This window comes from Jaculus jaculus, chromosome 8 (assembly GCF_020740685.1).
Source record: "Jaculus jaculus isolate mJacJac1 chromosome 8, mJacJac1.mat.Y.cur, whole genome shotgun sequence".
In the NCBI taxonomy this organism is placed as follows: domain Eukaryota; kingdom Metazoa; phylum Chordata; class Mammalia; order Rodentia; family Dipodidae; genus Jaculus; species Jaculus jaculus.
The window spans coordinates 71,745,985-71,758,162 of record NC_059109.1 but is presented as its reverse complement, the minus strand read 5'-3'; the positions used below and the strand labels follow the sequence as shown (position 1 = coordinate 71,758,162).

General features: G+C 43.8%; 1 protein-coding gene across 1 annotated transcript; it reads right to left on the bottom strand.

The window, feature by feature from the left end:
• Positions 1–9,589: 9,589 nt before the first annotated feature.
• Slc39a2 (solute carrier family 39 member 2) lies at positions 9,590–12,178 on the bottom strand. The gene is made up of 4 exons (XM_004672358.2): positions 11,944–12,178; positions 11,314–11,444; positions 11,056–11,103; positions 9,590–10,481 (listed from the first exon to the last, which is right to left on the bottom strand). The coding sequence occupies exons 1-4, from the start codon at positions 12,056–12,058 to the stop codon at positions 9,849–9,851; spliced, it is 927 nt and encodes a 308-aa protein (XP_004672415.1). The 5' UTR covers positions 12,059–12,178; the 3' UTR covers positions 9,590–9,848.

The following is a 12,178-nucleotide window of genomic DNA, read 5'->3' as shown; positions in this document are numbered from 1 at the left end:
TCTTGGTCTGAGTATGCCTGCATCATGTCCCTTCTCCTATTCTCTCCTTGCTCCTCTTTTCAATGTAATGTAAACTGGGAAATAGGTAGTGTAAAACTTCACAAAATATGATCACATGGAAACTCATACCTGCTTCAGGAGAAAGATATTTTTCTTCATATTTGGAGTACTTTTAAGCTTGGGAGAGAGAAGCTGTGTAGATCTTAGACCTATAGTCATGGAGCACTGAGAAATGCCACAGAATTTCAGAGATGCCACCAATAGCATGATCTTTAAGAAGAAAGCTGACCAAAATGCCCAAGGAAAGTGTGATTCACCTTTTGTACAGGATGGGGTCACCTAGATTCCATTTTTTTTAAGGTAGGGTCTCATTCTAGCCCAGGCTGACCTGAAATTCACTATATAGTCTCAGGGTGGCCCCAAACTCACAGCAATCCTCCTACCTCTGCCTCCTGAGTTCTGGGATTAAAGGTGTGTGCCACCATGCCCGGCTAGATTCAATTTTATTATTATTATTTTTTAACATTTTATTTGTTTGAGAAAGACTGAGAAAGAGATACAGAGAATGGGCATATCAGGGCCTCTAGCCACAGCAAACGAGCTCCAGATGCCTGTGCCACTTTGTATTTGGCTTTATGTGGGTACTGGGAAATTGAACCTGGGCATCATGTTTTGCAAGAAAGTGCCTTTAACCACTGAACCATCTCCCCTACCACAGACTCGGTTTTAGCTGAGTGGATCAGTATGACTAGTAGTACAGGATGCATTACAGGTTTGCCCTGTAGAAACCCTATGTGTACCACTTCTTCAGCCAAACAGCAGCAGGCTGAGTCATCCTGGCACTTAGTGAGAAGACATGTTCTCGATGCTTTCTTTTTTCCCTTTCCCTTACTTCCTCCCTATACTCATGGATGCGGGGTGAGTGCTGTGCTATCCTCAGCCCTAAGCCTACTTGAGATGTGGTAGGTTAGGGTCTGAAGAATGAGAGGTTGTAGTTGATTCACAGGGTTGTTGCATGTTGGGGAACCATATGCAGTTCAGGCAACAAAGATTGCTGAAATGCTGTACTAAAGAAAAGGCAAAGTTAGCTGGTTTGGTGGTGTATACCTTTATTCCCAGTATGAGGATCCCTGTGAGTTCTGAGGCCTGCTTGAGCCTACATAGTGAATTCCGGAATAACAGGTTAGCTTGGGCTAGAGCCAAACCCTACCTTGAAAAACCAAAAAAGAAAAAGAAAAAAAAAGAAAGGGCATTGTGGTTGCTGGGCCTGTTGGTGCATACCTTTAATCCCAGCACTGGGAGGCTGAAGTAGGAGGATCTCTGTAAATTCAAGTCCAGCCTGGTGCTACAGAGTGAGTTCCATATCAGCCTGGGCTAGAGTGAGACCCTACCTTGAAAAATAAAACCAAACAAACAACAACACATAAAAGCCAACACCCCTGCCCCCCAACGCACATACACACGGGGTGGGGTGGGGGGTTGGGGGAGAAAAGGCATGGCTATACTCATTGAGATCATCTAGCTCCTAGGCTCCGTGAACCCTAGCCCCAAATAATGAGGAAAAGGCAGAGAACTACAGCCAGCGTGAGCCTTTCCTGGCAGCAGCTGCTGCTGTGCTTTACGGAAGGGAAGGCAGATCTTGCATATTTTTTGAGACAAAGGTGATACTGTTAGCAAAATAATTTCAGAAATGGGAAAATTTTTCACATGTAAACATGTGAGTTCATCGTGTAAGTATGTGTGTGAAATGGATGGTGACTGGATATCTCCTGTAGATGTTTAAATACCAGAAATCTAAGTGTTAGGAAGAAGGAAAGGTGTTTGGCTGGGAGCAGGAGGGGGTGGGGACGTGGGAGTGGGGAGGAGGATTTGCTGTCCTTGACTGACCCCTCTTTTTGGTCCTATACACATTAGTCTAGCCCATGGAAGCACAGTGCCCTCCTGTGGTCTGCATGGTTCTTAACTTTTCCGATTTCTTGAGTCTTCCTAAATTTCTCTGCCCAACAGTCCCCAAAATCTTTGTAACTTGGCCCAGTGGCTCAGTAGCTATAGAAGGAGGCCCTACAACCACGACGGCCACTCATCTCATTCTCAAGATCAGAGCGCAGAGGCTCCTGGGGCAGGTGCTACTTGATAGAAGATGAACCACAAATACCCTACTTTTTCTCTACTTCAGATTCCTGTTTATCTCTTTCCTTCATCCCCAAAGAATGTGAGTGCTTCCTAGATTTTAGACATAGAAGCTCTTGACACTAAGAGAATGAAAATAAAACTAGAAGAACTGGGATGGAGAGATTTCTCAGCAGTTGAGGCGCTTATCTGCAAAGCCTGACAACCCTGGGTTCAATCCCCAGAATCCATATAAACTAGATGCACAAAGTGATGCATGCATGTGGAGTTCACTTAAGTGGCCAAAGGCCTTGGTGCAGCCATTGTCTCTCTCCCTCTCCTCTCTCTCTTTCTGCCAGGTGTAGTGGCCCATGCCTTTAATCCAAGCACTTGGGAGGCAGAGGTAGGAGGATCGCTGTAAGTTTAAGGCCAGCCTGAGACTACATGGTGAATTCCAAGCCAGCCTGGGCTAGAAGAAGAACTACCATAAAAAAAACAAAACAAAACAAAAAAAGCCCTGAAAGAACAGAGTGAAGAAGGGCCTTACAGTTTCAGTTTGAAAACTCTGGAGCTCATAAAAAGATGCTCAAGGGTGAGTTTCTGAAGGAATAGCCATGAACATTATTAATGATGCTTTGGTCAGTTCAGGAACCACACATGTGGTCCCAGAAGATTTTCTTACCTAATTATAGTTTTCTTAGTTTGTGTAAGTTCTTCCTATAAGGTTTATACAATGACCAAAAAAAAAAAAAAAATCACCTAATAGTCTCCTCAGAACCTATCCTTGTTCTTGAGCACTGTGTGATGGTAACAATCAACCAGTGTAGTTACAGTAGGAAGGAAGGAGAGATGTTAAATGCTGGAGAGTATGTACACAGGGAAAATGTTGGAGTGTAGACAACACTTTTTCTAGAGAGATTTTAGGATTAACTGGAAAACAAGAGTCAGTTCTGTCCAGAGGCCTGGGGTGTGGTGAAATGTTATACCAGGACAATGAAGCTTTTTTGTACCCTTTCCTGTTACCAACAAAAGAATTTAACCCAAATTGGATACTTTATACTTGACATTCAACAAATATAAAGACAGTAACTCAAAATACATATAAAAATCAAAGGACCTATGATCACCGGGCGTGGTGGCACAAACCATTAATCCCAGCACTCCAGAGGCAGAGGTAGGAGGATCACAGAGTTCAAGGCCACCCTGATGCTCCATAGTTAGTTCCAGGTCAGCCTGCAACCCTACCTTGGGAAAAAAAAAAAAGAAGGCCTGTCTGGGGCTGAAGAGGTAAAAAATCTATGATCAGCATTTGGCAAGCATCAATACCGTCTGGTGTCCGAGGCATAATCTATTTTGTTTCCTCTTTGCAAGTGGCCATGGGCTTCCTGATCAGGTCAGCTGGGGAATGTGAGGGTATCTGGCATATTCACACATACCAGCCCACTCAAATTCTACCAGCTGTTCTTTGTACACTTACCAACTAGAACTAGGAACCAGGAACTATTTCCTGTAGCGTGGAAGGCAAGAACACCAAACATGTTCAGAGAGAACCAAGAAGCACAAATGTCCTCAGGAGCACTAGTCCAGAGCTTTGATTTTTGGTCTGGATGCGTGTTGATTTCTTAGCATTTTAGCAAAGGAAAGACAGAAAAGTTCAAAAGGATTATGTAAGATACGTCTATTGGTAGCAAAAGTGGAAAGTGAGTATGTGGAAGGAGAGCAGTTGGGGAGGCCTTACTCATTCTATTTTGTCTTTACGTATAAAGAAATACATTAAAAAATGCATGTGTAAGAGTAAAGAATGGGGGATGAATAAGAATGACAAGAATAGAGATGAAAATTTCTGTATACAAAATTCTTTCATGATTTTCCTACTAGCTTTTTAAATTTTTTTCCCCCATCCATCACTACTTTCCTTCCTACTTTTCAATCAAGCTCCTTTAACTGCTAAGCCATCTCTTCAGCCTCCCTCCAACTTTTCAATGAATCTACTACTTTTTTTTTTTAATAAAGGGAGCTGGAGAGATGGCTCTTCAGTTAAGGAGCCTGCCTGCAGAGCCTAACAACACAAGTTTAATTTCCCACTACCCACATAATGCACAAGGTGGCACACGCATCTGGAGTTTATTTGCAGTGGCTAGAGGCCTTGGCATGCCCATTCTCTGCTTCTCTTTCTCAAATAAATGTTCATTTTCATGGTGTGTGTGTGTGTGTGTGTGTGTGTGTGTGTGTGTGTTTGTGTATACAACAGGATCTCTCGTCGCTGCAAATGAATGCTTGTCTGGTTTTAAATGGGTGGCTGAGGAGTTGAACCTGGGCCAGCATGTTTTGTAGCCAAGAGCATTTAACTGCTGAGCAATCTCCCCAGCACCCAACAATCTACTTCTTAGGGCTGAGTGAATCAAAACTTACTCCTTTATCTGGTGTCTAGTCACCATATCCCAGCTGTCTGAGTGCTCCTTTCTGTTCTGTTCTGCTTGTTCATACTCCTTTCTTGTATTATTCTTGCTCATGGCATCTGAAAATGGTCTGTTCCCTTTCCCTAGCACTGATATTCTTCTTGGTGCTCTCATTATAGAAGCACTCCCTGGCTTTCTTCTACTTCTTAATTTTCTTTTATTATCATTTTTATTTCTTAAAATGCTTTATTTATTTATTTGAGAGAGAATGAGAATGGGTGTGCCAGTCCCCTAGCCACTGCAAATAAACTCCAGACACATGCGCCATCTTGTACATATAGCTTTGCGTGGATGCTGCAGAATCAAACCTGGGTCATTTGGCTTTGCCAGCAAGCACCTAAACCACTAAGCCATTTCCCAGTCTTTTTCCACTTTTGACCCAGTGTGCTTCCAACTGAAGATGTTTTTGGTCCTGGTTGGTAAGAATTTGGGGGAAGGAGAAGGAAACAGGTCTGGGAAGGAAAGAAAGCATTGATAGCTGAATGGAGAGAAAAATCCAAGGCTGCTGGGATAGAAAGGAGCAAAGCATATAAGACTCACCTGGAGCTTGAGATATGCCAATTTCTGTCTTATTTGCCTCAACTGCCGTTACCGTCAGTGACCTAGAAACATGGGGAAAGGCCATGACACGCTCCTTAAGTCTCTTCCATAGTCATGCAAATCCTCTGTGTGGAAATAGCTATTTAGCTTCCATAAAATCATGTCCCTTTCAATTCACCCTTACCAAAGTCCTGACAAGATTAAGCTGAACATAGCAGAGAATGGCTGACATGCAAGGATATCTTGTTCTCACTTCTAGACATCTTTACTTATGTTTGGTGATCCATGAAGTTGGCCTGCTTGCAGGGTATCAACAGGCATTTGATCCTCAAACTTCTGTTTGAGTTTTCCCAATAAGACACTTGCAGATTACAGAAGAAGGAGAGAGATTATTCTTTGGCTTCCACCTGATTGTAATTCCTGCAAGTTGGTTTTATCTCTCTCAACACCACAGGTTTTATGGGATGTCCCTTTCTAGTTTCTCCTTTCTCTTTAGCCTAGTAAACAGCATAGTTATTACCCAGTTCTGTGGTATTGCATCATTAATTTTTGCTTTGTCTAAATCCTGCTCATACCTTACTAAATGTCCACTTTATTAACCTCATTCAGTGAGCATACTATCTGCTTTGTCCTGAGAGTCTAACATGTAGAATGGGAGATGAGAGTGTGGTAAAGGAAAGGTAAGGACGAAGAAGACTAAATATACTGAACTTCTCATAGAGTCATGGAAATGTGTTATGAAGCCCAGCTATCTAAATGATCAAGCTATTAAGCTTTGCTGAATGTCAGTTTCTCTAGACTTGCTACAGGGATAATATCTATTTTTGGGGGTTGTGAACGTCAGATAGTGTATGTGAATGCAGTAGAATATTGTCTGGCATGAAGCAGGTGTTCACTGCAGAAATGATACAGTTTTTACTACAGCTAGACACTTCCAAGTGTCGTACACATCCTGCATGTAATACTGACAAACACAATAGGATGGTGCTTCAGGGAAATTATTGGCCTATGTTAGACACATCTGTCTATTTGCCTATCATTTATCACCCATCTATCATCTATTTTTATACCTATCTTCTATTTTTGCCCAAAGATTGCCTTCTCACTGATTCCTGAATGTGTAAACTGGGCTTATATTTCTTACTTTGTGGAAAGGGAATAAGAAAGAATACAGTTAGTTGACTTAGAAGAGAATGCTTTTCAAGTTTGTTGCTTAGCAGTAACAAAATAATTCCTTTTTAGAAAAATATTTAATTTTTTTCACTACAAATAAATTGGGGGGCTGGAGAGATAGCTTAGTGGTTAAGGAGCTTGCCAACAAAACCAAAGAACCCAGGTTCATGCCCCAGTACCCATGTAAAGTCAGATGCACAAGGTGGCGCATGCATCTGGAGGTCATTTGCGCTGGCTAGAGGCCCTGGTGTGCCCAATCTCTGCCTATCTATCTTTCTCTCTATCAAATAAATAAATATTAAAAAATAAGTTGGGTATTTATAAATATGTAATTTAATACTATAAAATGGAATAAATATAGTATATAGAATACTGAATTTCATGACATATTAATGAACAAATGAACAAATTATTAAAAAAATATAAGAAGGAGACAGAAACAAGTAGGAACACAGGAGACCTTGTCCATAGTAAGGCAGTTTTGCTAATAAACTGAAAAATCATAGAAGGAGAAAACTAGTTAGATGAGCAACTACCAGGCCATATCTTCTCTTTCCCCATTTCTCCACCAAGTCTGAGATAATATTCTGTAGTTATTACCTTCACATTGCTGGGACAAAATACCTGAGAAGAAGCAGCTGATATAAGGAAAGGATTATGTTAGGTTGCAGTATCAGGGGAAGCTTCATGATGGCAGGGGAAAGCTTGGCACAAGTAAAGGCTGGACATCACCTCTGCCATAGTGGGGAGAAAACAGCAGCAGGAGAGTGAGCATAACTAACACTGACAAGCTAGGGACTAGTAAATCTCAAGGTTAACTCCGCAAGGCTCTACCTCCCAAATTGCCATCAACTGGAGACCAAGCATTTAAAGCACATGAGCTTATGAGGAACATTGATTCAAACTACCGCATTCCCCCTTTAGCCCCCATAAACTGAGAGACCATCCACAATGTAAAATGCAATTCATTCAGTGTAACTTTAAAAGTCCTCAGTTTTACTGGGCGTGGTGGTGCATGCCTTTAATCCTAACACTCAGGAGGCAGAGTTATGGGAATCACTATGAATTTGAGGCTGCCCTGAGACTACCTAGTGAATTCTAGGTCAGCCTGGGCTAGAGTGAGACCCTGCCTTGAACCCTCTTCCTCCAAAAAAGTCCTCAGTTTTTATTAATTACAACACTGCTCAAATAACCCCATAATCCAAGGTTTGTTAACTATGAATCTGTGAAATCAAAAAACATGATGGCATAAACATTCCCACTACAGAGGATACCATGGGGCACAGAAATGTAAGATTGAACCAATATGAAATCTAAAACAAATAGGACAAGCATCAAATCCTGTAGCTCCAAGTCTGACACCTGTAGCCAGTAATAAAGTTTCTGGGGTTCCAATTCTGTACCTCATGCTAGGTTGCTCACAGCCTGGGTAAAAGTCAATTCAGAACCAGCAGCTCTCCTTGGCAGCTGTACCACAGTCCTGGTATCTTTTAAAATCCAGAGGTCTCCACTACAATCCATGGTTCATTCTCATGGCTCCACTCGACCTCCCTATAGGGACTACAACAATCCTGCTTCACGTCACCCAGTGACCATTTCCAAAATACAAACCACATTGCAAATTCAATGGCCCTTTATTTTCTGCATTTGTTTTACTTCCATAGTGCCAGGTGGGCTACTAATTTTGTTAAAATCCAGGGGAGAATAGAGATGACTTGAAGAGAAGCAAAACTCCTTCAGCATTCTCCCTTCAGGCTCCTTACTTACAAGTCAGCATTCTTCCTGCTGTCCCAATGCAGAACAAATGGCCAAACCTCAATGATGATGCACTCTTAAACAATCACAGCTGAAACAGGCTGCTTTCTCCTGCCCCAAACTCTCATTTCTTCTGTGCCATATCCTTCTGCTTTATGTTCCACTATTACCTTTACATTTAGCTTTGATTATGTTCTTAGGACACAGAGCACAGCTAGCTTCTCATATAAACTGCCATTAGCCCAGTCTGGGTAAAAGCTTTCTTCCCCTCTTAACTCGAGCCTCCACAGTCTTTTCTGCATTTAGGTCTTTCACCTCTGACCAGAATGGTCCACCCAACTTTGCTTACAGCATTGCAAGGCATCTTTTAAGCCAAGGTTTTAAATCCTTCCACATTTGTCTCACAAGTCAGTTCCAAAAGGCCAAAAGCTGCACAGTCAGTTGCTAGAAGCAGTAAGGACCCCACTCCTCTCATACCAATTTTCTGTTGTGGTAACCTTCATGCTTCTGGGACAAAGCATCTGATCAAAAGCAGGTGATGGGCGGAAAGGTTTATTTTGGCTTACAGTCTCAAAGGAAAGTTCCATGATGGCAATGGAGAACATGGCATGAGCAGAGGCTGTACATCACCTTTGCCACAGCAGGTAGAAAACAGAACCAAGAGTGAGCTGAACTCTAGCAAGGGGGAACTGTCTGTAACACTCCCAAGCCAGCCCCCAACAACACACCTCCTCCAGTCAGGCTCCACCTACTAAACTGCCATGAGCTTTGGACCAAGCATTCAAAACATGAATTTGTGGGGGCATCTGATTCAAACTACCACATCCTCCAACTAAGTGGGTGGCCAGGCAATAGTTATTCTATTCCTCCTTAATTCCAGATTATAATGCAATGTTTTTGCATTGTCCTTAGTTTTTAAGGGTGGCAACACATTGTAAGGACTACTCATTCTGAAGGACATTTGGAAGGGCAGGCAAAAAGAGAGTCACTAAGTGGTGGCAGAGGCAAGTAATCTCCATACAGAATAATCTGGTGTCTTTTCCCCTTTCCAAACACACTGCTTTTTAAACCTTTTTGCCTGAGGCAGCCAGAAGGGGAGAGGTTCAGAGAATAGTAATCATGTGCCTGGGGTCATTCAAGGCTCAGGGTAAAAAATCAGTACAAGTTGATGGAAATTTAGCCTGATAAACTCAGGAATCTGCTAGGCACATTGGGGGTGGCTATCAATACTCCAAAAAGTGGGATGAGGTGGTTGGTCAGTGGGGAGGAAATATCCATTCCCTTGGTTTCATTTTTAAACCTCTTTCCCTCTAAATGCCATGAGAAGTACCTTACTTTCTCAACTCTTGTGAGTAACATGGGAGGGGGTTGTTGAAATTGTCGCAATTTTTCCATGTCTAAGGATATGGCTCTTGAACCAGTAGAATGACTAGGGACCCTGATTCCAGAAGAAAATACTGCAGTTAACACTCAGACTTCCCATTCCATCATCACTTCTCTACTGGGCAGCTTCCAGGCAACTGGGAGAAATGAATTACAATGCAACCAAAGGGGAAGGGTAAAATGGGCATTTTATTACACACACTAGCAAATCTGGAGCAATGGTCTTTATACCAACTCTCCAGTTAAATAGGAACTTAAAATAAATATCCTTTTTCAGTCTTGAGTGAGACATGGGATCTCCTGTGAATAAAGCTGGGACCAGGCCCTGAGGATGATGTCCAGGAAATGCTGTTTGGTCTCAGTGAAAAAAATGCCTAGGGGTAAGGAGGGGATTTTCTAGATATGTCCATAAGAGCAGCCAGGGATCTCTCAAGCCCACAAGGCAATAAGGGCCATGAAGGCAAACCCAGCAGCTACACAGCCCCACTTGGCCAGAGGAGCCTCAGAACTAGCCAGCTCCCGGGGCAGAATTTCTAGGAAGGTGACATACAGGAATGTGCCAGCTGCTATTCCCTCTAGTACAGCCTGGACTAAACCCTGTTGTGTTTCAGAGTCTCCTGTAGCAACACTCAGTCCTAGGGATAGGCCCAAGGGGGACATGAGAGCTAATGAAAGTATAGAGAGCGTGGCCCATCGTGATCCAGTACCAATCTTCACCAGTCTCAGCCCCACACCAAACACTACGAGCCCCTTATGAGACAGGACAGCAACACAGAGCTTTATGGTAGCTGCTACTGATGTCTGTAGCCCCACAGCTAGACCTTCAAACACTGAGTGAAAGGACAGTGCGAGCAGGAGGACAAGGGCTCGGAGGGGGCTCTGCGAGGGCGGGGGTACAGGTGGATGCTTGTGGAATCCAGAGTCACAAGTCTTGCCCCATTCCTCCTCCTGCACTGTGGATCCGCCAGCAGCCCCAGGGCAGCACTGCGATGCCAGCGACTCCAAAAGAAAGACAAAGAAAAAGCCCAGGGAGATGATGAGCTCTCCATAAGGGTACTCCACCTAGGAACAGAAAGAGGGGGCATAAGCAGGGAAGGGGATTGGGAGATGAAAGAGAATGGGAAAATATATGGTAACAGAACATAAAAAAGGATAGAGAATGAAGCAAAAATGACAAGCAAGAGCAAACACCCCACACGGTCAAGGGACACAATATCAGTAGGGTCAGGAATATGAGAAAACAATGTGAAGTGTGCCAGAGGTTCCTCAGAAAGGACAGAATAAAGTAAGGATTGGGTTGTCACTACTTTTTTAATTTATTTGAGAGAGAGAGAGAAAGAGAGGAAGGGAGAGAATGGGCATGCCAGGGCCTCTAGCTACCTTAAATGAATTCCAGATGTATGTGCCACCTGGCTAACATGGGACCTGGAGAATAGAACCTGGATTGTTAGGCTTCGCAGGCAAGTACCTTAACTGCTACGCCATCTCTCCAGCCTGGTACCTCTTTTCTCTACACTATCTGAGCTAGGAGCAGAAGGGATGCCTAGTATTCCTCACATATTCCTCTCAGAAGGATCTGAGCATGAAAAAGATCCGCATCTCCCCCTCCAGATGAGAACTAGTGGGAGATACTTACATGATCTGGAGCCTCATTGGAAGAATTCCCCTTGCTTCTTGTACTGTTCTGGGGGAAAACAGAAATGAGGGGTACTGAAGCAGCTGTCCTGTCATCTCAGTCAGGCCAAGCCCCAGCCTGATCTGTCCCGCTTCTGTCATTGCACTCAGGAGTAGTGTTCCACCCCATCCTTGGCTCTACCACTTCCCGGCTTCCTTCCTTTGGTTCTGTTATCATTTTGGCCTCACAGCACTGTCTCTTAACATTAATGCTACTCACCTGTGCCAAAACCTTGTGAATCTCTGACTCAATTCCTTCCAGGGCATCAGCAGTCATATGCATGAGCCCTGCTCCCAGGAAAACACCAGCAGAAATACAGCCCAAGAAGCCAAGGATCCTGCGGCGACAACCTAACAAAAAAGTGGGATTAGAATCCATTTGGCAGTGAGATAAACAAAGACGAATGAAGAGCACAGACAGCACTCAGCATCCTTGGGGTGGTGCGAGAACATAGCCCATCGTTACCCAGTGCCACCAGTCTCAGCCCCACACCAAACACTACGAGCCCCTTTTGAGACAGGACAGCAACACAGAGCTTTATGGTAGCTGCTACTGATGTCTGTGGCCTCACAGCTAGATCTTCAAACACTGAGTGAAAGGACGGTGCGAGCAGGAGGACAAGGGCTCGGAGGGGGCTCTGGGAGGGCGAGGGTACAGGTGGATGCTTGTGGAATCCAGAGTCACGAGTCCTGCCCCATTCCTCCTCCTGCACTGTGGATCCTCCAGCAGCCCCAGGGCAGCACTGCGATGCCAGCGACTCCAAAAGACAGACAAAGAAAAAGCACAGGAAATCGTGGTAGGGTTGAGGTGAGTTTTGGGGAAAGGAACAAAGATGGAGTAGGGCTATACCTGTAGCTGCATCAATCTGGAACCATTTGAAGTAGATGGGAATAAGGCCACAAGTCAGAGTGAGAACCAGCAGAGCAAACAGACAGCCAAGTTTTACTCCAAGTAGTGCCTCCATCTCTAGGTGTGGGACAAGCAGAAGCCTCAGAATGACAAATGGAGTAGGAATGGTATCTGAGTAAAGCTGGAGTGTTACTACTCCAGAGTTTTCTGGAGCCTGTCGATATACTCCTTCTGT